General features: G+C 44.7%; 1 protein-coding gene across 4 annotated transcripts in view; it reads left to right on the forward strand.

The window, feature by feature from the left end:
- Positions 1 to 2,001: 2,001 nt before the first annotated feature.
- The window catches only part of ETV5 (ETS variant transcription factor 5), a 60,976-nt gene continuing 37,395 nt past the window's right edge, over positions 2,002 to 25,582 (forward strand). Inside the window, exons 1-5 of one of the 4 annotated variants that reach the window (XM_055568808.1) lie at positions 2,002 to 2,627; positions 6,844 to 6,961; positions 7,083 to 7,170; positions 7,303 to 7,350; positions 7,445 to 7,495. In XM_055568808.1, coding sequence (XP_055424783.1) covers positions 2,584 to 2,627; positions 6,844 to 6,961; positions 7,083 to 7,170; positions 7,303 to 7,350; positions 7,445 to 7,495 — 349 coding nt within the window. In that variant the 5' untranslated portion in view covers positions 2,002 to 2,583. Of the gene's footprint in view, positions 2,921 to 3,551; positions 3,761 to 3,913; positions 4,042 to 6,843; positions 6,962 to 7,082; positions 7,171 to 7,302; positions 7,351 to 7,444; positions 7,496 to 25,582 lie in introns of those variants that run through there. The other 3 variants (XM_055568809.1, XM_055568810.1, XM_055568811.1) reach the window with 3 other exon arrangements.

Raw genomic sequence — 25,582 nt, forward strand, 5'->3', positions numbered from 1 at the left:
TTACGATTTTGGGTTCAAATTATGTTTCCTGGTGGTTTTCTGAGCAGAGACACATGCTCTGTCTGCCACACATGGGGTCTGAAGCCTACTTGCCTTAGCGCTATCCAGGTTCACAAACCTACAAACTGTGCAACTATTGGCAGATTAGTTAATCTGTGCCTTTGTTTGTTGTCTATTGTTAATATCTGTACTTTATAGAGACCACTTCAATTCTATTCTTATGAGGATTAAATGAGAGACTCTGTAGAGAATTATACATGGCATGCACAGGTTTTACATTAGGTAAACTCAAGTCGTTGAATGGTACAATAGATGATGGGCTCCTCCAAGACAAGGACTGGATCTTATTCATTGCTAACATTTTTGCTGCACACAGGGTTTGGCTGAGTATTGGGTACAAAATAAATGTTTACTGAATGACTAATAAGTTGGCAAGAGCTCTGCTCTGGTGCAAATCCCTCCATGATCTTCTGTCAATGACAATCTTCTCCTAAAAATCCATCCTCCAACTCCTTCCTTGCCCCCAGTCTAGCTGCTATTACCACTTGGGCTTCCCAGATGGTACAGTGGTAAAGAATCTGCCTGCCAAAGCAGGAGACTCAGATCCCCTGAAGGAGGAAATGGCAACCCACTCCAGTATTTCTGCCAGGATGGGCTACAGTCTATGGGGGTCACAAAGAGTCAGACGTGACTAAGCATACATGCATCATTACCACTTAAACACCCAGCTTTTCTTCCCAAGGCGGGATGGAGAGCCTTGGCTTGAGGCATAGGTCATCCAAGTTATACTTTAGGCTTCAAGTCCAACCCCATGGAGGAATTCACTGAAGTGTCCTGTATAGTTTCCCTGTAGCCAGTGTGATTGATGTGCCAAGACTTGTATGGTAAAGGACATGTGGCCCCATGGGCTGCAGGCCTACCCAAAGGTTGGAGCCTGAAGACAGATTGAAGAGGAGTTCTGAAGCTCTTCTGGAGAAACTAGATCAAAGGGCAGTACAAGATGGGATGAAATGGGGCAGGAGGAGGGCAGACAAGCTGGGGAGGAGGAGGACTGGAACCTGGAACTATCTGGGCCTTGAGTCTAGGGAGGGAGACAGCCCTCAGCAAAACATAGGGAGCACAACTGCTCTAGGGCTGTGCTCTCTAGGGGAAAACTTCACTGCAGCTGGGGTGGGTAGCATATTGCTCTCCTAGGACACTAGATGGGCTTCCCAGGTAGCTCAGAGGTTAAAGCATCTGCCTGCAATGCGGGAGACCTGGGTTTGATCCCTGGGTCGGGAAGATTCCCTGGAGAAGGAAATGGCAACCCACTCCAGTATTCTTGCCTGGAGAATCCCATGGGCAGAGGAGCCTGGTGGGCTACAGTCCACGGGGTCGCAAAGAGTTGGACACGACTGAGCGACTTCACTTACTTACTTTCACTTACTTAGGACACTAGATATCATGGAAGTGAAGTGAAGTAAAAGTTGCTCAGTGGTGTCCAACTCTTTGCAACCCCATGGACTATACAGTCCATGGAATTCTCCAGGCCAGAATACTAGAGTGGGTAGCCTTTCCCTTCTCCAGGGGATCTTTCCAACCTAGAGATTGAACTCAGGTCTTCCGCATTGCAGGCAGATTCTTTACCAACTGAGCCACAAGGGAAGCCCAAGAATACTAGAGTGGGTAGCCTAGCTCTTCTTCCTGACCCAGGAATCGAACCAGGGTCTCCTGCATTGCAGGTGGATTCTTTACAAGTGAGCTATCAGGGAATCCCTAGATATCATGGAACTGCTTGCTAAAAGTTCAGAGCACTTTCCCACCCACCCACTCATGCCCATCCCATTCTTTTGCAAAGGTTCATGCCTTGTCAGCACTGGGCCTAGGAATTACAGGTTTCCCTTGGTGAATTCCGATCTTTCTTAGCTATAAACGACAGACCAAGGCTTCCCTGGTGGTTCGGATGGTAAAGAATCTGCCTGCAATGCAGGAGACCTGGGTTTGGTCCCTGGGTCAAGAAGATTCCCTGGAGGAAAGCATGGCAACCGACTCCAGTGTTCTTACGTGGAGAATCCCATGGACAGCAGAGCCTGGTGGGCTACAGTCCACAGGGCCTCAAAGAGTGGGACATGACTGAGTGACTAACAAGAACCCTAAGTGGAAGCAGAAAAGAAAGTGGGCAAATTTTGACTTAAAAAATTTTTTTTTCTCTAAAATCCACACTCCAGGCCCATGGTGGTAGGAGGCAGCACCAGAGTTGGCTAGGGCCCCCTTTTATTAGGGGCTCTCTCTTGATATTTGGCTTCTTCCCTCTCCACCCCTGGCACATGGGGTGAATGGCAGGGCACACAAACGAGAGCAGAAGAACTCCCTCACAAGCCCCAGGATCCTGGGAGAGTAGAGAGCTGCCCCACGGCCTTCACAGGAGGGGACAGAGGGGGCGGAGAGGGGAGAGGATTGCTTATTTGTTTCCTGGAACACTGTGTTAAGAATCTCAGCAATTGCAGTTAGTGCCCGGTCGTTTGGCAAGCAGAGTAGCTTCTCATCGTTCCCAGCTGCACGGGATCTAATTCGCAAATACACCATCTTGCATTCAACACTTAAATGGAAAACAGCAGCCCCAGGAGGGAGGCAGGCGATCTACCTCTGTAAGCCCCTTTCGGAGGGATTTATGTTTCTAGGTCGGCTGACTGACTGGCGTCGTCTCCGGAGAGGATTTCTTTGAGCGCCGACCCTCTCTCATCTCGGGTCCTAAAACCCACTCTGGCGGTTATAAACTGCAATTAAACGTCGGGAGAAATCGAGATTTGGTTGGGCCTTGGCCTGCCAGCATAAAATAGTAACTAAAATCTGTTTGAGAGCTCAGATTTTAAAAGGAAGATACTGCTTATTCTTCCCCCACTGGAAACCTAGTTAAAGGAAATTAAGGCCTCTCTTAAAGGTAACTAAGATTAGAGAGCTCGGTTTCCGTTTTCTGTGTTTCTGTGGGCCGAACGCCCAGGTCGGTCAGCGAGTTTCTTTCTGGGTGGAATGACGGATTCCTCTCTCCTGAATCCTAAAATGATAGCTTCTCTTGGTTCTGCAGCTGCGAACGACTGGCGCCCAGTAGCCCTATCCTGGCGGGGGTGTTGCTGGGAGTGGGGGGTATTGGGGGAGAGACGTAGGAGTGAATGGGAAAGGGGAAAGAGCCAAACCTCGGTAAAAAGTTGAGAGAGCTGCGAGGAACGAACAGCGGCTCCTCGAGGCTCTCTGCCCCTTTAAGTGCTTCACTGACTCAGCTAAGCTTCCCCCTCAGGTCGCGTTTTTTATGAATGAAAAACGTCCTTATATTCATTATATAAACAAGCCTGAGCTGATTGGTCAATGGTCCCCCACTGCATAAATTATGCAAAACAGACCCCTGAGGGGGTAGGGAGGGACGCGCTGTTGACCAATGGGAACCGGAGTTGATGGGGCGGCTTGGCTGGATTTGCCCGCAGACAGGGTAAACAAGAAGCGATGGACAGCCGCTGGAGCGGCCTCGGGCCAATGGGAACGCGGCTGGGCTACAGCCGCGGGCCAATAGCAGAGGGCGGAGCGGCAGGCCGCTGGGGGCCGGGCCAGCGCTCCAGCCTGGTTGGCAGCTGCGGCGCAGAGTCCAGCCGCTGGTGCGCGGAGCGGTTCAGAGTCCCCGGAGCGGTTCGGCCCAGCCATTAGCCTAGGCTCCCAGGCCCGGTGCGCGCGTGCGTGAGCGCGCCTGCGCCCCGGGGCCGCTGCAAGGGGAGGAGAGCCGCCGCCTCAGGTGAGGGGGCGTCAAGTGGACAACGGGGGCTTCTGAGGGGGGTGTCCAGGAAGGGCCCAGCTGGCTAGAGTTCACTGGCTGATCAGAATCCTCAAAGTCGGGGTGCACTTTTTAAATCGAGGTTGGGCCCCCCTCCCTCGCGGAGCTCACCTTCCCCCTCCCCTCCCGGGGCCCGGTCCGGTTCGGTTCCTGGGAGGCGTCGGACGGGGGCGGCTAACGGTTCCGGAGCGCGAGGAGAACGGGTTTCCGCACGTCGCGGGGGAGGCCGGCGGGAACGCGAGGTGCGGGGGCTCCCGGGTGGGGATGGAGGGGTGCGGAGTTGCGGTCTTTACAGTCTCTGGAGATCTGAGAACCTCGAGGGGACTTGGAGGCTCGCGAGAAAAGGCACTCCGCCGATCTTTGCAGTGGGGAGGATGGGGGAGAAAGCAGCTTAGGGGGAATGTTTGAGAGGTGATGCACCCCCACCCCAGTACCAGGAGGGGTTAAGTGACATAGGCATGTGCAGCCTGTGGCGTTGGGGGTCGGCCAGGAACTTATGCAGGCCTTGCAAGTTTCAGGTTGTGGAAAGCGGACACCCAATCCCCCCCATCTCTGAGGGCGTCAGGTTGCCGGCGATTCTGGAGAAATCGGGGAACATAAGAACCGCGGCCTGGGGATGGTGGAAAAGAAAAAGATGGGTGCGGAGGGGGATGGAGAGACGATGGAGCTTCGAGCTGGATTTGGGATCTGACCGAATTTTCAGAGGGCAGGGGACCTCTAGGGGGGAGCCGAACTCCTGATTGAGGAGGGGTGCCAAAGAGAGATGTTTGGAAGGGTTTTTGGGGTGGGGGAAGGATTGGAGGCGGTTGGTAGCTCCCGGCGCCGCAGCTCGTTTTTATGAATGTGGGTGACTTTATGAATGAAGCGGGTTTCTTTCCTTGGCTCGCTGCTCCCTGCGGCTTTTTTTTTTTTTTTTCCCCCTTTTTTTTGTGAATGAAGCATTGAGCTTTCTTCCTAAAACGCTGGGGTGAGGGGCCTGCGTCGGAGGCAGGGCTTGCGTTGGGAGTGGGGGCGGGGGCTCATCTGAAGGAGTTTTCATGAATGGAGAAGGCTGGGAATTGGGTGGAAGTGTGTCTTGTTTTGTGAATGGGGCCCAGTGCGAGGGATCCAGTTACAGCCTTTACCTGATGTGGCGGCTGCGGCTCGCTCTCTCATTCATAAAACCGGGCCCGCTGCGCGCCGCGGGGGAGGGGCCTCGATCGCGCCGCTAAGCTGTGTTAAAGTTTTTCCTGGGGGTACCGGGAGGTGGGGGTTGGGGGGGGCACAAAGGAAGTGGTATAAACTCCTGGATGAATTCGAGCTCTCCCTTCAAGCTTAAAAAAATATGTATACTTTGAACGCGATTTTTCTAGCCCTTGAACTTTAAGAGCTGCTTTAAAGACCTTCGATACCTCTTCTTTTGAGTTTGCTTATAACAGCTTTTTAAATTTTTTAAAAACAATTTTTGCTGTTCCTGGTGAAGTATTTTTGCGTCGTATTTCATTGTGAGTCTCTGAAAATATCTCCCCCTCCGATCTCCTACCCGTTGTCCACTTCTCCTATAGACGTTTATAGGCTTTCTAAGGCCATGATTTATTTAAACTGACAAATTTCTGATGGCTACAGAGAACTCGTTTTCTTGCCCTTCAACTCGCTGCTGATGCCCTCTCTGATTTTGTTTACGGGTTGGTGACATTTGGGAAGAAAACTTTATGTTGAACTTTTTAGCGCTTGTTTGGAAGACATTCAGGCAAGCTACCTGGAGTGTTTTTCTAGGAAGTTACGAAGTGTGTAGTTTTGCTTCTCTCCCTCTGACTTTGAAAATATTTTATTACTTGGACTAAGGTGCGGAGGGGAGGCTGGCGGTGAAGGGTTTCCTAGTATACTAACATACAAAAATTTGATACGCTTCACATAGTATGAAAAACAAATTGGATGCCATTGCCCACTGAGAAAAGGTTCCCTATTTAAAATTTGTATACTAGTTAAAAAGATTTATCCTTAATTATTTTGAATTGCTTAGAGCTGGGATGAGTGAAATTAATATTTCTCTCATTTTATTGACCTAACTGCATTTTTATTTGAAGAATGGTACCTTCCTGACATTGTTACTTTATACCTCCCAAATTAGAAACAGTTCCCTCCTGTCCATTTGGATCCCCAGCCTCTCTTTCCAAAACCCAATACTTGAGAGTGCTGAAACAGTTTAATTTTCTAAATCATGTAAGAAAAATTGATTTCACTATAATAAACAGATTTTTCTTTCCATTAAACTTTTACTTTTAATGATTTTTAAAGATCTGTGGTAGACATGCATTTAAAATATGTGTAATGGAATTTAGTTAACTTTATGCATTAGTTTTCTTAGCTGTTTTATTCTTTTAAAAGTTGGAAATGTTATAGCTTTCTTTGTGAGTTGCCATGGAGAGATCTGTGACATTACCAACACTATACCTGTTTGGACAAAAGATTTAAGTTTTAATGAAGAGTTGTATCTGAAGATAAGTATATCTCTGGATCCTTGTATTCTTGGAACTATATATAGTTCTTTACAACTGACCTACAAAATACTTTTAGAAGCACTATGTATGTCAGATTCTTAATTGCAAATAATTTGGTATGCTTAAACCCAGTTTCTCTACTTCCTGTCACTGTATTATCAAAAATTAAATTCTCTTAAAAAAAAAAAAAACCCTACAAACACCCTGGGGAATCTTTTTACAGAAAGAATCTTGAAATCATCTTTTTAGATGAAAATAAGGTCCTTTTTTTTTTTGGTAGGAGACAGATGATAGTAAACCTATAATCTTAATAATTAAATAAAAAAGATTAAAAGAATGACTAGGTGAGTGGATTTGGCACTAAGTGTACCATGAATCTTTGATGCCCTTAATCAAGCCCAGGTTAGTCTATAAGGCTTACACCTTGAATGGTGGTCTTTAAGTACCTCAGAGAAAGTGAGTGATTTCCCACAGAAAAGAACATTGCTAAAAGAACAAGCAATATAAAATCACTTTATTTCTTTCCCCTCACCTGGGCTAAAATCTCCCAAATTCCTATTACAGGAGGACCCCTTCCCCCCAGAAATTGCTCAATGCTGAGAACTTCCAAAGTGATATTAGAGACGCTGGAAGCACCATGGATGGGTTTTATGATCAACAAGTCCCTTTTATGGTCCCAGGGGTAAGTTTATGTGGCTTTTGGTTTGTTTTGTCTTCCTTCTTCGAACGTGAGTCTTATGGCACAGCCCCCTTTGGACCCCTTTACTACACTTACATCTTAACTGTCTATTGGCCTCTTTCAGAAATCTCGGTCAGAGGAGAGTAGAGGGCGGCCTGTGATTGACAGAAAGAGGAAGTTTTTGGACACAGATCTGGCTCATGATTCTGAAGGTAGTGCAGCTCTCCCCTCTGCTGTGGCTTGTTCTTATGGCTCCCTGTGAAAACCGCAGCACACAGCCAGCTTCTTCCCTCTTCCCCCTAGGAGAATTCTCCTCATTCTGGTTCTTCTGTTTTCAATTCCAGAGTTGTTTCAGGATCTCAGTCAACTTCAAGAGGCTTGGTTAGCTGAAGGCAAGTTTCTTGGCTGTTCTGTTTTCCACATAAAACATTTTACTGTGCTTTTTAATCAAACTTAAAGATCTAAAATAAAAAATCTCTTTTCTAGCACAAGTTCCTGATGACGAACAGTTTGTCCCAGATTTTCAGTCTGATAACTGTAAGTACCTTTCTGGTGGTGGCACATGTGTTCTGAGAGTGTTTGGTCCTCGATCATCCGTGTCTAGAATACTTTTCAGCTGTAGCCAGCCTCTTTGGACAGTGGTATGTGTTTGGTTTCTTTTAATAATTCAGAGTTAACCCCCTCCCCAAACTCTTGTTTCATTCCTTACTGAAGTTATTTCTAAAGTGCTTTTATTTTATTGCGGGTAAGGTTTCCCAAACATGATTTTATCTTAAAATTTTTGCCTAAAGAATTTTGCAAAACTTCAAGCTTAAAAAATCCTAATTCTTAAGTTAACTAAAGTTATATATAAGTTATTGGACCAAGCATCCATTAATCAGACATTCTCTTCCAGTGGTTTTTTTTTTTGGTTTTTATAAATTAAGTCCTTGATAGAAATCATGAGCCTGACATTTTTTTTTCTTTTAAAGGTGCAGAAAATAGTTAATTAAAGATTCCAGTTAATTGTGGCTTCACCCAACATGTTGTCAGTTTCTTTTCTAGCTCCAAGTTGACCAAAAAATGGTCACAGAGTGACCTGATTTACACTTATTTTTCATGTAGTTGTCAAGACTATCATTCAAAGAGTAAAAACCTTTACTCAAAATGGTCTTTAAGTGCTCATATCACTGAGATAACAAATGCCGTGGAAGCTCAGAAGACGGCTCTAGGGTACTGGCAAGGGCACAGTTAGCTTTGCACTGATCTTTTGGGGGCTGTCCTCAACAGGTTTGGGAGCTTTTATGGTCCAGGCAGAGCTATCAAGGACAAAGCTGACTGATGAAATTTGAGCAGCACAGGGCAGCTCTAGAGAGCATTAGTCACTGGCGAATGAGCAGGTTTAGAAGAGAGGCCTGGAGAAAATGCTGCCTCTTGAGAGTTGCATCATAGAAAAATTTGTATCTTAGTCATAGTTTATAATAGCAAGCACCTGAGCCAGGCAAGGATTTGATTTCTCATTTTGCACCAACACATTTTTCCGAGCTTTGTTTTATCTTGTGTGTGTGTATGTAAAAATGCCACTGGGAGAGAGGATATCTTTGGATCTAAGTAAAAGCTGTATGTTCTAAATCAATACATGAAAGGCCAGAGATACTAGCTAAACATTCTTTAATGATAGGCCTCATATTCATGGGGAGATGCTAGGAAATGTGAAAAGGGAACAAAGTGTAACTCACAGATGCAGGGTTACCTTAGCTTTGTCACAGCTTGATGTGGATGTTTCCCATAGGAAAGTAAATGCATGTTAATTATTGCCCTCTGATTGCTTTCAAATGATTGGGAAACTTGCCACTGAAGGGCTAAAGAAAGATAACCTAAAGTGTGTGTGTGTGTGTGTGTGTGTGTGTGTGTGTGTGTGTGTGCACGCTCGCGCATGTGTTTGCAAGATAAAAGACAGGATTGTAATCCTACTTTGTTCTGTGTTGACAGTTTGGCCCAGCCTTTCCAGTTCTTGCTCAGAGCAGCATAAACTGCAGTCTGTTTGGGAGGCTTTCTTGGCAGAGGTTCTTTGAAATGCTTTTATGACACTTTTGTTTGTTTCTCTATAACCCAAAAGAGTTAGAAGGGAGGTGAGATGACTGCATTCAGATAGATTTCATGTGCTGAAGCAGAGGTAGGTTCCTTAGAGAAAGATATCAGCAGACAGGATATTTGGATAGATAATTTATCTGCAGGAAGAGGCTTCAGTAAAGGAATCAATAAATGTGTTCTGGCTCCTTAGAAATAATTCCTGCTTGGCAAATAGAACGTGCTAAGTTCTTTAAAGCGCCATACCTAAAATGGAGCTGCTTTGGGAGATGTTTCTGCTTAACAAGTGTGATGTGTTTCTTTGTTTGCTTTTTGCTTTAACTTCTTAAGGTTGGGGTTTTCTGTCTTTAAGGATAAAGCAGATGTTTGAGTAGCGTTAGAGAGTCTTTGAGAATACAGCCCCCCCCCCCTCCCGCCCCGACTCTTCTTTCTAGAGATGGAGCTGAAAGAAGGATAGATTCAGACAGAGGTTAGGCAGGAACACAGATGTGGGGAGGTGTATTCTTGAACTATGTCTCTTTGCTGTTATATGTGTGACTTCTCACTGCAGTTGAGACAGGCAGTATAGACTCACGGGAGCTGGCAGAGCCCAGGGCTGGGCAGACCCTTTCTCTGTGAGTACATCTCACAGTCTCCTATTGAGGATCAGCTTCCACTCCAGCCCCCTTCTGGAAGAGCCCTGACTGTTTCAGGGAAGTAGGAGAAGCTCATGCAAATTTAATAAAATCTTAAACGAACTGGTTTAAATCACTGGATCAATGAACTGGAAACCAAACTTGCACTTGCCGGTAAAGCAAATCCCTCCCCTAGGGTGGCTGAAACATTTGTAACAAATACTCTTATGTGACCTGCCATGAGTAGTAGTCTACCTTTCCTGTTACTGTTGACTTCACTAGTTTTCCATGTTGAACGTGAGAGTTTTGGTATGTATGTGAGAGAAAAAGAAATACCAAGTAATGTGGGTAACTTATTTTAGAAGGTCAGGTTTGAAGATGATGGCTTACTTTTTTTGGTAAACGCTATCAGCTCAGCTTCTAAAGAGATTTTTGTATATTTTCGAGATTTTGGTTCCTACCCATAGGCATCCATTCATAAATATTTTTTTTTAATAAATGAAACCACTGTTCTTAAGAGTTAAAAGAGAGGTGAGACATTTCTTAAGTCTTAAAGAAATGCCCAGCCTACTTCTAGTTGTATAGATTTCCCTTTACTTCACAAATACAGAAGTTAGTTAAGTATCCCTCCTAGAATCTCTTAAAGGTCATGTTCAAGGGAATAAAAAGTGCCACCTGTAGACATAGGGATTCTGCCTTTGCCACCCATTGTCCCTTGATCCTGATAAATAACCCTGAAGATCCCAGATTGTTTGAGCTACAAGTCCCTTTTAGAGATGGTCTTGCCTAACCCTTTCATTTTATTAAGGGGATAATATAAGGTCCAGACAGCTGGAGACATACTGGCGATTAGGGGCAAATGGGAGGGGTTAAGTAAAATGAGGGAGGAAAAGTATATAAAATCCTGTCCTTAAAGAAGCTGTCACAAAGCTGCAGAGCCAAGGGCACTGTCACACTCAGAGGCTCCCTCATGATTTCAGATGCCTGGAGCTGGCCTTCAGGAAAGCCTGGTTGAGGGTGGGCTGCCCAGTCTAATCCATAGTTCTCTTCATTCTACAGTCCCAAGAAACTTATTCAGTACCTTGGTGCTTTGAGTTTTTTGCATAGGGTTTGAAAGAAAGAGAAATGATAAAACAGAAAAATCAGAAAACTGACATGTTTTCCAAAAGACGTTTGTGTGTGTACACACTATTGTATCCTGTGTATTATAAATGTGTTTAGCTACGTGTGCAGTAACACACAGAGCTACCAAGCCACGGAATCTGGGCCAGTAAATAAGTGTGTACTACATTTTACAGAATTAGCTGCAAATCGAAACCGAGGATAATAATGGAAAATCAAAGTGCTTAGTGTTGGGTTAGGGGTGGGAGTTGATAATTCAGTGTTCTGAACTGTTTGTTTGGACACCTTAATATTCAGTTTTCTGAACTGATTGTTTGGGCATCTTAGGGTATTACTCACTTTTCTCAATCTGGTTCTTTGGGACCCATGAACTGTAGCCCACCAGTCTCCTCTGTCCATAGGATTTCCCAGGCAAAAATACTGAAGTGGGTTGCCATTTCTTCCTCCAGGGAGTCTTCCTGACCCAGGGATTGAACCCGTGTCTCCTGCATCGCAGGTGGATTCTTTACCACTGAGCTCTCAGGGAAACCTAGGGTATTACTAGGTTCTAGCATATATACAGGGAGAAGGCAATGGCACCCCACTCCAGTACTCTTGCCTGGAAAATCCCATGGATGGAGGAGCCTGGTAGGCGGCAGTCCATGGGGTCGCTAAGAGTTGGACACGACGGAGCGACTTCACTTTCACTTTCATGCGTTAGAGGAGGAAATGGCAACCCACTCCAGTGTTCTTGCCTGCAGAATCCCAGGGACAGCAGGGCCTGGTGGGCTGCCGTCTATGGGGTTGCAGAGAGTCGGACACGACTGAAGCAACTTAGCAGCAGCAGCAGCAGCATACATACATAGTGTTTTTAAATGCAGATTTAAGTTTTGAGTTTTTAAAATTTCACTCGTTTCAGTGTGATATTGTGACTGTTATACCTGTCAGCATTTTGAAGAACTAAAATATTTTACGCTGAGAAGACACGGTAAAATCTTATTTTAAAACATGATCTCTAAACAAATATAGTTTAAAGAATGGTTTTAAAATCCAAATGGCCATGTTTTCCCCTTGAAGTGTTCTTTTTAGATCTGTGCTTCAAAAAGAATGGACTGACTGGAGGAAGTAAGGGTAATTTCCTAAGACTGGCTAATTAACTGATAAAATCAACTTTTCATAAAGACATTTGCAATAGATGGCTGGGAAATAGGATTAACTGTTATGGCAGCCCTTGAACCTAAAGTACATTGATCTTAATCCCATTTCAATATGAGATTATTCATCTGGATTTTTTTTTTTTTTAACTGCTCAGGAGGTTGATATGGTGGGGGGAGGGGTGACTTCCTTTGGGAGAGAGCAGTCATTTTGGCCCCAGACATACTGTAGCAAACTCGCCGTTTACTTGCTTTCTGTTCTTGGGCCATTTGTATATGAAAGGAGCATCCTAAAGTCTTTCTTAGCACAAGGTGAAAAAGACAACAGTAGGCACTTTAAAAATAAGAGGCTTGAGGGAGTTGAGGCTCTTATTTAATCCTTTGCCAGAGCCTATAGCTCTGAAGGTAGGAGAAACGAGAGCTAAAGCAAGAGCAGGAAAGCTAGAGGTTATTTGACTCCAAGTTTTACAAACCTTTCAATGTCTTTGTTAGCTAGTCCACTCCCTACCTTACCACTGAGAAAGAGCTAAATGATTTGAAATCCTCTCCTTGATAGCCTCCAAAATCCTCGTAATGCAGGACTCCTAAGAACCAAAGCCCTAGCATTCCCATTTATTGAACAGAGCCATGTGTTTACACAAAATCTGTTTTCATCTAACTTTAATTCAGTTAGGCTTATTAAAAACAACAGACTTTTTCTCTTCCTCTTCTATGTCTCTCTGCTCTCAGTCCTCTAATAAAACCCAGTAACCCTTCCAGCCTCCCATGTTTGGTGCAAAAGACTTGGGATAGAAAATTACACCTGTGTCTGCTGGGCAGATCACTTTTGTAGATTCCAGAGGTAACAAAATCCCAGCATCACGAAATTACAGTCTGTCCTCTGTTTTTCAGCATTCTTCTGCCTTAAGATTAAGATGTGGGTAGTCTGATAAAGCTGAGAATTTCTATTATCTGCCATTTCACCCACCTAGTATCACTGTTTTAACTTCAGTCCTAGAAAAAACATTACCACTGGTGGGGTGGGGTAGGGTCGGATGTGTAATCCTCTACCCAGAGACTGTTCCTCCACATGTTTCTGGGGTTTTAATTGTGATAAAGCTCATCTGGGCTCAGAGGCTGACAGCTCCCCCTTGGGCACATGGCTGCCCTTGAGGCAGCCTGGGCCCCATCTGTGCCCTGGCACATAGCGCTTCTCCACTTGCAGTCCAAGGAGCTCAGAGTCTTGTCATGTTGCAGCTCCCAGCTCTTGGACAAGCGCCAGGCATGCTGATGCCAGTACCGGATTAGGTTTCTTTTTTAAAAATTCATTTTGTGAACTCATCAAGCTCATTTAACAGAGGCTTTGGTCGTCAGTTTCTATCATTGTCCCATTCCTGTAAAAGACTCAGCTTAAAATAAAGGAGACACAAAGACACTAGGCCCCTAGTGTGTCTGGGTGGGTGCGCACGTGAGTGTGCGAGTGTGTAACCAAAAGGTTAAGTCCACCTTTGAGTTTGGCAGGTAAATGACCGTGGACTAGCAACTCAGAAACTCAGATGTTACAGTTGAGAAGAGTCCTTTCATAAAGGGGCCCTGCCTGGCAAAGAGGCACACCTGCCTAACAGGAGGAGGCATCTAGACGAAAGCTGCAGCTGAGGGTGAAGATTCCAGGGAGCAGGACAAGATCTAGCCAGGAGTTTCAGACTGTTCTGCAGAGTAGCCAAGGCACTGAATGGAGAGTCTGGTTAGTTAGATTCAGAGAAATGCTTCCAGTGGTCAACCATCTGAGTTCACTGGCTTGTGGCAGTGGGGGCAGGCAGTGAGAAGCGGTCCACATAAGACATTTGAAAATAGTCCAATATGTTTTGAAAAAGAGGGAAAACCCACGTGCTAACATTTATCCCCTGGATCTGGTTTTCCTGAAGCAGCATATTCTTCCCTTGAAACGAAGTCTACACTAGACTGGCTTCATAACATCTTCCTTAAGGTGATTATTGAAGGTTTGAAAAGAATAGAAACCCAACCAGTTTTTAGCCCTGTACTTTGTGTTGCCCTTGGAGTAGGTTTCACCCACAGACGATAGATCTCTTTTGATGTCTCATGAGCATTCAGGGGGAGTATTATAAACCTTTCAGGCCAGATGCAAAGCCAGGAAAAGAAACTGTGAAACTTCATAATAGATAGCTTGACCCCTCCCCCCTTTGCAGCCAGACTCCTGTAGTGTCTCCAGAGACCCACTCCCTTGGGGAGGAAACCAGGTGGCTCCCAATACTGTTATTGGAATGGAAAAGCAAGGAGTCTGGAAAGGCTGGCTTCCAGAGAGAGCTGCCCTCTAATGCAAACCAGCTCACCCCTGGGAGCAGGAGAAATACCGCTGAAGTCTGTTTCAGCTGGTAGCTACAGTCAGTTTCTGAAGTGGGCAGTGCGAGATAGATTCCTTTTGCCAGAGGGCACTTGCCGACCTCACTTGGAGCTGACTTGCACACCCTTGCGGATTTCAGCCAGGGTCTCGGCCATCTGAGTCTTAGGGAGAGTGTGGAGCAGGCAGGCGCCTGCAGTGTCTGAATTTCTTACATAAACACTGCGCGCTGGGCGAGCAAGCGTCCCTGAGGCGACAGCTGGGCTCTGCTCCGTCTGCCCCAGCGAGCTTAGCTGCTGAGTTCCCCACCCCCCTTGCCTGAATGGAGCATTCCAAATTGGTTGTGAATGGAGGGCGGGGCTCCCTTGCAGACTTTTTCAATGAATAACCAGACCCCATTGTGCAGCCTGTGGAAAAACAACCAACTCAAACAACACTGGGACTGTTAGAAATATGCTTGTGATTGGCAGTTTGGAGAACCTCCAAAATTAGTTTCCTTTGGCTTCCCTGCTGCTCCCTGTTCTCCAAGCCTGGGCTTAATAGGGTTTGAGTTTTCTTTTAAGTGCTGATTTTTAACCCTCCAACTACCAGGCTGCTGGCCTGGGCTTAGGCGGAAGGGCTTCTACCGACCCTCCGATCTGCCCCCACCCCTTTGTCTCTCATTTTAGACCGAAGCTGTCTAAAGGGAGTGATAATAGGAGAGGATGGTTTAGCTTCCCTGGAGAGAGAGGTGTTGAGACTTGATCTGAGAATATTACCCTTTTATCTCTTGGTTCCCTTGGGGCTGAGGCTTTATCTCTCCACTGAAGATTCCTGCCTCCTCTTCTCCAGTCTTTATTCCAGTCCTGAAGAACTGGTGGGGTGTTTGCCTGCCACAGCACTCACATGTACCTTTTAACATGGGAGGACCCAGCTGTAACTTCTCTACTCCTTGGCAGTCTCTCCCCCATTTAATTTCCCACTGTGGCCAGAAACATACCATTTTAAAGTGACCCTTCCCAGACTGCTCCTCAGGTAAACTCTCCCACCGGGCACTCAAATGCCTTGCCTCGTCAAATGAGCATCTCAGGAAGTGCTAGAATGAACCCAGCCTCTGATGAACCCCCAAATCAGAGTGGCCTCCTCACTCCAAAACTAGGCCAGCTTCTAGGGGTACACTTGCCTCAGTATTGCCCACCCTAAACATCTCCCAGGCTCTTGGCTAACAACTCACAGACAACCCCCACCCCCAAAAAGGACTGTGTGGGCTAGGCCATGGCTGGGCTTGATAAGCATGGAGGACAGTCCATTAAAAACCAAAACAAAACTTGATAGTAATGATCCAGTGCCATTTTCTCAGGGTTTTCAACTGAGATCTCTTAGTTCCTGCTCTTCATCCTCACAACCTAATGAGGCTATTTGCATTTGTGTTTTGCTCTAAGGATTTTTTTCCTGAAATATTTCCCTTGCTATAAATTGGTTTTCCAAGGATGTCGTCCTTTCCCTATTAAAAAAAAGAACAGGCCTGGGCAGATTGTCCTTTTGTGAGAGTTTGAAACCTCTCAGGAGGTAACCCTAGATATCTGCTGTGTAAGAGGATGCTGATGTTTGTGCTGCTTCTCCAGAGGGGCTGAGGAGGACTTAGCTTACATAAACACTTTTCAGCTGAGTGCCTGGAAATGCTTTGTAATTGCCTGAAAGGGCACTTAATGAGGGTCTTTTATACTTTTCCCATAGAAAAGGTAGAATAGAAGGAGAGGCGGGATGTGTCCTCCACTCAGCTGCCCACTGTAAAGACCAGATCCTGGAAGGCCTACCCCACGTTTCCTAATCTGAATTTTAGTAGAGAATAATTCAGTGGTGATCACGTCACTGGGTTGGGGTACCCTCAGAGTCAGAACATTTCTGCTCCTCCCCAGCTTCCTTTTCTTTCTTTCCCCACCAGCCTTGAAATCTTTATTTCTTGGGGAATAAGGAAATAGCAACATAGGGCTTTAATGTAGTCTGTATTTTGACATATTAAACATAGTCCCTGCTTCTCAATTCACATTCCTGTTGAAGCAAGAAGCAACCAGTTTCTCTTAGGCTCTCAGTGTCCAAAAGCAGAGAACCCCTGTCTTTTGTTTCTTCACCTCTGTCTGAGCCACAGCATCCTTCTCTGCGCGCAGCCAACCCTTGGGGAAATGTGTTTTGCTCACCACCACTCCGTTCTCTTGCCTCCCTACCCTGTTCAGCAGCCTCCAACACCAGCCTCCAGCCTTCAGGGAGGTAAGTCTGTAACATTAGTTCTAAGAGTCCTTGGGGTGACCTTAGGGGTGAATAGGAAAAAAAACGAGCTAGGGCCATTTTCCATTTTCTGATTCTTTTAAAATGCAAACTCTACCCAAGTCTTCCCAGGCTGCCTCTAGATTTTGTGCAGCTAACGCTGTACCCCAGTAAGACTCTGTGCGAGGGGTCAAGTCACCCTGTAGGCCCTCTTCACACACTTGATGTGTTTCTGCCTTTAGGAGCAGCAAAGCTGTAGATAAAGAGGAATGATTCTCTCGGAGGGGAAGCCACTTTCCTTAGGGTTTGAGTTTCCTCCTGTTACATTTTTAAGATGAATTTTATACTTGAAGGTAAAATTTTCCACAGTGATTAAATCCCACTTCAAGTATTGTTGCTGCTTTAATGCCAGTTTGGATGAGAATCAAATGAATTGGGAATAAATTATAGAAGGGCTGTTAAAGAAGGCTTGTTTTGCATTTTTTCTCTATTCAGGAGGATTGCCCTGTTTCCCTCTTTCCTGACGGTGTGTTCCATCTTGAGCAGCCCCTCATGGTAGAGTCTGCTGTGGCTGACGGAAAGCCTACAGTGGGGGAGGCCAGCCCTTCACTTCCAATAGAGCTGGGAGAAGAGGGCTCTCTCTAGGCTTCTCTCTTGATGGTGAAAGTTAAAGAAGTTGTCTATCATATTGGTTTCTCCACAGCCCAGAGTTTGCGGATGTGACACTCTCATGCAATTAGAATACACGTACTGTGCAACATTCTCTGATGGCAGAGCCCCAAATCTACTAATATGCAAGCCCTACTTCAGTCAGAGTTGGGCCTCTTCTTTTCTAAGCTCCTTTTTCTCCCTTTCATTTCTAACTCTTCAAGGCCTCTGGGTTTCCATTTTCGGAATTCTAAAATAACAGCCCTAAATTGTTAGGATAAATGAGTTGCTGGAAGAAAAGGAACTACACAAATCCAAGCTGTTTCAAGAATAATGCTGAAGTGTGGCAAGAGTGTGAACTTGAAGGAAGTCAATCTGAAACTAGTTCATCCAGGTCAAAAAAATCAACCTGTCTACTACCATTGGCATTAGATTATCTTCCCTGTTTGAGAACACCCGTTTTCTGTTTAGAAATGACTATTTGAAAGATGCAGTTTTGTGCTGAGGACATGTAACTGTTCAGTAATAGGTCCTCTTTCTGACCTGTAGTTCCCTTCTGTGAGTCAGGACATTCCTGATTTAGTACATTCATCCAAGGTGGGTTCCTCTTACTAACATGACCACTTCTTTTGGGAGGAGAAAAAAGTATTAAAGAGTCTTTTCCCGTCTATTTTAGCCAGACTTAGAATAGAAACCCTTAAAAAAAAAAAAAATCACCTGTCATTACTGTTAGTACTAGTAGAGGTGAAGAAAGGATAAGGCCAATATCCTAAATTCCAGTTAGAAACTGGTCCTCCTAGTCGATAACCAAGGACATGAGCAGCAACCTCCTTACCCTGGCAGACTCGCCCCTGGCCCACCGGTCCCCCTTGAGGACTCCTTGGCCATTCAGGCTTCCCTGTGCTTAGCCCATCACTTTGACCTCTTCCCAGCTTCTCCCAGCGTTTTCAGCCCCTTTGCAGAAGAAGAGGTAAATAGACAGCCTTGAGGCCCCCTTCTCTTCCTAGCCAAAGCTATGCCCCCTGCCCACCCTTTAGGACTTGGGCATCTTCCTTGACTTGGGTCATGATTTTTCTTCTCTGGATGGGGGGAATAAAGAGGTAGGGGGAACCTGGAGCACCCCCTGGAGACTAGAGGACCCCACACACATTTTGAGTGGTCAGCCTGGGTGGTGCAATTCTATCTTTTGGGTTGCAAGCGTACATTAATACCTGCCAAACTGACTTCCATGGGTGAAATTTAGTTTTTCATCTTTGCCCAATGGTATTTCAGCCAGCAGCTGCTGTTGCTGGAAGAGGCAGTGGAAGAGGAAGGAAACTTGGTGGGATGATGTAATTAGTCATTGAGCTGGGCCTAACAGAAGCAAACCTCCTCTCACCTCTCCTCCCCATTATATGAATTTACTAGAAAACATAAACATGCGTGCATGCTAAGTCGCTTCTTTGCAACTCCATGAACTGTAGCCCACCAGACTCCTCTGTCCATGGGATTCTCCAGGTAAGAATACTGGAGTGGGTTGCCATGCCCTCCTCCAGGGAATCTTCCAGACCCAACCCATGTCTCTTATGTCTCCTGCATTGGCAGGCAAGTTCTTTACCACTAGCGCCACCTGGGAAGCCTCTAGAAAATATAAACATTCTAGTTCAAATAAGATCCCAACCTAATAAAAATGCCCCCAATAAAGCCCTTTCCTATAAAGTATAACCCCCTTGTCCAGTCAGTTCCTCTTTTCCACAGAGAAATTAAAATCCCTTTATAAGTAAAACTGCCACTTATCTTTTCCTGCTTTTACCCTAGCCGCAGGGCTTTGTTTGGATGTCTAACAGAAGCTACAACCTGGGGGCCCCTGAAGCTAGAGCTTTGGTATCTTCAGAGCTGGAGTTCTCCATTGAGAGCTCCAGTATATTAATATCTAATATCTCCAAGATATTAATATGTTGTGTCATATATTTGACATTCCAGGGAACGATAAGAGCATAAAATACCGTAACACCAGTCCCGCCCAAACACAAGTTAGCAGCACGTTACTCTCCAGAGCCAGTATGAGCATCGCAGCTTCTTGCCATTGAAACGCTGACCCCATCTGAAGCCTTTCCCCCAGAGACAGCAGCGTTTGGCAAGCCCAGTACTTGTCTAGGACACAACCTAGACCCGTATCACTCTTGTCAGCTTGAGTCCATAGCAGAGATTTAGGGTCATCGCTGGTAAACAAAATGGAAAAGGGGCTTACAGAGCATGGTTTTAACTTCTTCGTGGTATCAATTCTGTTGTCTAATTTAAAACCCAGGTGGGAGACATTCTATCAATAACCCTTAATTCCTGTCTTCCAGGAGAAATTCCACTGCCTTTGCAGGTGACCTCTCAGGAGTTTCAGATACCGCTCTCTACTGATGCTATTTATACCTTTTCAAAGTTGGGCCATTTTTTTCTTTTTGAGCTCCTTTTTCTCCCTTTCATTTCTAAACTTGTATTCAAGACCTCTAGGTTTCCATTTTCAGAATTCTGAGGTAATCTCATGTCCCTGCTAACCCTGTTTTTCTGCCCGTCCCATTTGTGAACTGATAGGTATGGAGACTGTCTCCAGAGAGACCCCTGTGTTAAAAACTTTTTATTTTATATTGGAGCATAATTGACTAACAATGTAATGTTAGTTTCAGGTGTACAGCGGAGGGATTCAGTTATACATATACATGTACCTATTCTTTTTAAAATTCTTTTCCCATTTAGTTTATTACAGAATACTGAGCAGAGTTCCCTGTGCTATATGGTAGGTTCTTGTTGGTTATCTATCTTAAATATAGCAGTATATACACCTCCAATTCTCAGTTTCCCCAGTGGCTTAGCAGGTAAAGAATCTACCTGCAATGCAGTAGACACAGGAGACTCAGGTTTGTTCCCTCGGTTGAGAAGATTCCCCTGGAGGCGGAAATGGCAAGCTACTTCAGTATCCTTGCCTGGAGAATCCCATGGACAGAGGAGCCTGGCAGCTACAGTCCCATGGGGTCGCAAAGAGTCGGACATGACTGAGCGCCACTCATGCATGCACACACACATGCATTAATCCCAAATTCCCAATGCATACCATCTTTCAAGTAAGTGCCTATCATTTTTTATATAAACTCACCAACAAAGTATTCCTGGACTTACATTCCCCCAAAGGTTCCTGCCCTAGAATTTCCAAGTATTGATACTTGGTATAACCTCATTTACTCTTATGAGTAAGAGAAGTGTCTTCTGCCCTCACCTCTTTTTCCACTGTAGCAAGACCTAGCTCTTCTTCTGCAGGTTATTATTTTGCTCTGGTATTCCCTAGCCATCTTCATGCAGAGTTGTCAAGATTCAAATCTTGCTCTTGGGTTGTTTCTGTTCCAATACTGTGTAATTCTAACCCTATTTGTTGGGATCTGATAGCCTTTTCCCGTAGTCCATACCACGATAATAAGTTCAAAGACGTTTTTCTCAAGCTGACCCATATTACCCCAAATTTCTAGCTCTAAATCATGAAAAGTAGAGTGGTTTGTTTTTTTTTTTTTGTCCACACCCCAATTCCCGAAGCCTGTCTTATGCTGACTGTAGGTTTTTCCCGCAGCATGGAATAAATCTGATTCCTGGCACCAGATGTTCTAGGAACTAGCTTTATCAGTTTCTAATTTGGCTCTTGTGTTATTTATTGTACAGAAGATGGTATTGGCCATATAGGGAGGACTTCCATAGTTGTTAATTGATGAATTCTGCTACTTCAGGGTTGATTCTTTACCTTAGGGCCCTGAGATATACCACGAGGGTAATTAATATCCAGTCCTTTGGTCCTCACTGAGAAACAAGGAAGTAATAAACTGGAATAATCAACACCATAATTCCCTACCACCATGATTAATCTCTAGTCTAAAACCCTGAATATTATTGTTACTCACCATAAACCTTATAGTTCTATTTGATTTCTTAAACTATGTAAATTTATTAGTATGATGGAAAACAGATTACTTAAAATCTTGAATACTATTGCTGTGACAGTCATGAAGAGATCTTTTCCTATACCTGCTGCTGCTCCTGCTGCTGCTAAGTTGCTTCAGTCGTGTCCAACTCTGTGCGACCCCATAGACGTCTGGCAGCCCACCAGGTTCCCCCGTCCCTGGGATTCTCCAGGCAAGAACACTGGAGTGGGTTGCCATTTCCTTCTCCAGTGCATGAAAGTGAAAAGTGAAAGTGAAGTCGCTCAGTTGTGTCCGACTCTCAGTGACCCCATGGACTGCAGCCTACCAGGCTCCTCTATCCATGGGATTTTCCAGGCAAGAGTACTGGAGTGGGGTGCCATTGCCCTCTCCGTTTCTATACCTACTGATACTAAATTCTATCCCAGAACAGAAACCTTGCTTTCTCCATGTAGGACTTTGCCCAGGACAAATATAGCTGTTCTTGCTGTGTGAGATTCAGAACGAACCTACCCGGAAATCTCAGCCCCTAGATGTGGTCTGCTCACCCAGGTGTTGGCTGCACCAGACGTTTGTCATATGAGTTATATGGAGAGCCTTGTTTCCAGTCCAGAGTCCTGCTGCCATTCTTGATTCCCAAGACAAATGCACAGAGGATTCTCCAAGCCAACAAACTTAACACAATTTAGGTCTTAAGCTCCACCCTTTTCTGATCGCTTATCCTAATAAGCTAGGTTGGGCCAGTTGGAGCCCCCAGAAACTCTTGTGCCTTTCTCCCCACCCCCAGGTACTCAGGGCCCCAAAAGACCAGGTCACCCAATCCCAACCTCCTGTCTGGGCCCTGGCCGTGCTTAAACCTCTTTGGGCAGAAGGAACCAAACCAGCTGCTTAGAAGGAAACATGAAGGAGAACACTGGGGAAGAGAACTTTCATTCCTTCTGTCACCAGCACAGGTTGGTGATGGCTGCAGGCTGCCCTCCTGAGGACTCAGGGGATGAAATCTTAGTTGTCCTGCCTTCTGGTTGTGTTCTAAACCTGTTATGCACATACATTCACAAGGAGTGGGCATTCTCCATTTTATTTTTTCCAAAAATGCTTTGTGATCTTGAGTTGAGCTTCTGTTTTAGTTCCTGTTGAATGTGTTATTAATGTGTATACGGAACTACTGGTCGATTTTACTTTTGTTACTGTTTTGTACTTGTGTAATTGCGGTCTTTTTACCCAGCAGCTGTAGAGATGGCATGGACGGTCGTCATGGTGATAACAGTGGCAGTTCATTTTTCCCTCTCAGGTGTTCCCTTCTTCTTTCTAAGTGGGCCAGGGCCAAAAAAATATTTGAGAACCACTGGCTTAGATGTTAGAGTATGACAACATTTGTCCTTGTGTAATTTTAGATTCCTGGGGCTGTATTATCCAAACATGGTAAAAAGTACAGATAAACAGGACAGTCTTCTTCAGGTTTGGTAATAGGCCAGGGGTGACTTCCTTCATGTGTAAGGGCATGGTTTTGAAGTTGTTAGCACGTCTGCTGACCTGTTCAGTCAACCGTAAGATAGGTTTTTTTTCTCCAAGTATCTCAGAGGAGATGATATAATAGCCATTTTATTGATTTTTTTTTCAAGACATATTGCTACATTTACTTCATTTCTCTATATATTCTTCCCAAGTTATTGGAAAGTTGCAAGCTTTATCACATTTCACCCCCAGATACTTCAGTGTGCATCTCAAAAGACTGAGGACATTCTTCTACATAGTCTAAGCATAGTCTAAGAAACTTAACTTTTATTCAGTAATACTCAGAATTCCCCAGCTGTCTTTTATAACTGATATCAATATTGTTTTTGATCTAGGATTTAAGAATCGTACATCAAGCTTATTGTTACATCTCTTATCTCGGACAAGAATCTGCCCACCTTGCCCTCCTCCCCCCAGTAACACTGACTGTTTTGTGTTTTTGTTTTTTTTTTGAAGAGTCCTTGCCAGCTGTTTTGTAGTTGACTTTTTAGGGTACATATTTAAAGGATATGTAGAAACACAAACATACAGAAATGCTGACCTTAGGCGTGGAAATTCCCTATGTTGTGGGTTTTCTCACCTCATATCCATGTTATTTTGTTGACCTTAAAACAGTGGTGAAAGAACTGAGTAAGTCAAATGGAGAGGTTTGTGCACGGTTGAAGAGAAGGCTTTTGAGGGACTTACAGTTTTTAGCACAGCTTACTAAATAGTTGATTTTTTACTATTTATGGATGATTTTTGCTACATTCAATTTTTTAATTTATGCTTACAAAGGTTAGCACTGTCAGATATTAGAGAAAATGGCAGTCCCCCATATCTCCACCAATTTTACTTTTAGAACTTGTGCCCCTAAATTTGATAACATTTCAAATTTTTATTTTTGGAAACTGTTGCCAGGCAGAAACAGTGCTAACCATCCATTCAAACGGGTTTGAGCATGTCTCTTATTTGGTTTAGAAATCCAAAAGGCATCCAGATATTTTTCCAGATATTTTTAAAGTGCCAGAACCTGTCCACTTAATCTCCCTTGAACCTATTTTGTTTCCCAGAACAGGGAATTATAGCCTGTCCTTGTCATTTGCTATAGCAATTACAAGAAATACCAAGATTAGGAATATGTTTTATGTTTGAAATGGTTTCTAATCTACTCAAAGTAGTAGTAAACTAAAATAAAGACTGATTTCCAACTTCCAGTAATATGGTAGAACTTAAATAAACCTCAGCCTGTCTATCCTTTTCTTACTAACTGGCTGACTATGCTTTGTCTCAGAGTTTGTCCAAGGAAGGCCAGGACTAAGGAAAGTCAGCAATATGTTGGAAAGTAGGTCTTTTGGGGTTTATTTGTGTGCAGAACTCAAGGGACACCACATCTAGTGACTTAAAGCCCCCTCTCGTCTTTGCCAGTGGCACCCTGACAAGCTAGGAGTAATCAGGAGAGTAGAGACCACACATGCTCTATTTTGCCAACATCATTTTTAAATTGACATGTCCCTCTGTCTTCTTTCCTGGTATTCTACTCGCTGCCACAACCAAAGAGCAGTATAGGCAGGTGTCTCGGGCTCCCCCTGCCACCATTCTTGGAACTACACAGTACGTATTCCTTACGGAGAAGGAGGTGAGGTGGTAGTGGTCTGAGAAAGGAACAGTGACCCACCGCTGGTGGCAGAGAGAGCAGTAAGCTGAGGGATGAAGCTTCTTTGTAGGATTATGGCTCTGGGAATCCTGAAAAGTCTCTCAACGATGGCCATGTACATCCGCACCACATTTGTTTACAAGTGCTATGAGAGGCTCTGGAGACATGGGCTAGCACTGGGGCATAGCCGCAAGGACGTGCCATGTGGAAGCAGATGTTAGTGTTCTGGTCAACTTGCATCATGAGACACAACCTTCCATGTACAATAAGATCATGGCTGTCAGGCGTAACCAAATAAGGTCTGCCCTGAGGTCAGGCCTGCATGCTGATTTGGGACAGATGAGTCTGCTCTAGATGAAGGTAATGAAAATGAAACTGAAGAAGGTGGAGAGGAAAACCCCAAAACAAAACCTTAACAGCAACACCTAAGAGAAGCAGGCCACTGTGTGAAGCCAAAGATGCAGGACTGGCTTAGTCTCTCCCCGGTCAGACCGCACTATGACTGATTGGCAGTTTCTTTAACACTCAGTATCTATTACATAAATGCTGTATGTATTCACAACAAAGGCTGTGGCAAATTGAAACTTTGACGATCATGAGGCACCAAAGGAAAGGCTTATTAGACAAGGTGGTTTTTGTCTTTCTGAAAAAATTCCTTTTGACTCCAACTGTCATTTATCGTAACATTCAACAAAAGTGTTTTCTTTTGTTTTGCTCCTCTGCGCTGCAATAGTGAAGTTCACTGCCAGCACTGGCATCGTAGCTGCCTTGGACAGAAGCCACAGGCCTGTACTTGTGGGCAGGAAACAGATTTTGTCAGAGGGAATTATTATTTCTCTTGAATGGGTTAGTTTGTCTACTTATTTCTATTTTGAAACAATTGGGTTATTTCTTGAAAGGCTGCTTCTGCACCATCACCAAAGAAGGATTTTCTAAAGCTTGAAGAAATCTTAGTGTTAACTCAGTGGTGCTGTTTGACCAGGACAGGAGCTGCCTTTTTGGGGGGCCGGGCCCCAAGGCATGTAGGGATCAAACGTAGCATGGAGTCCTGACCACTGGGCCACCAGGGAAGTCCCAGGGCTGTTTGTTTAAATAGAAACAACTGAAATAATGCATGACAAGAGTAGCTTGATAAATTTTCACAAATGGTACAGGTATTTAGATCAAGACCTAGAATTTATGAGAGTGAGGAGACTCTACGTGCCCCTTAAAGAGGCACCACCCCTAGAGACAGGAGTAACCGCCATCCTGACTTGAAACACCATAGAATAATTCTGTTTCCTTTTGAATATTATTGTAAATGGGGTCATGAGGTATCTGGCTTTTTTGGTTTTTTGTGAGACTCCCTGTTAAAGCTTGATTGTAATTTCTT

The sequence above is a fragment of the Bubalus kerabau genome, chromosome 2, assembly GCF_029407905.1.
Source record: "Bubalus kerabau isolate K-KA32 ecotype Philippines breed swamp buffalo chromosome 2, PCC_UOA_SB_1v2, whole genome shotgun sequence".
In the NCBI taxonomy this organism is placed as follows: Eukaryota; Metazoa; Chordata; class Mammalia; order Artiodactyla; family Bovidae; genus Bubalus; species Bubalus kerabau.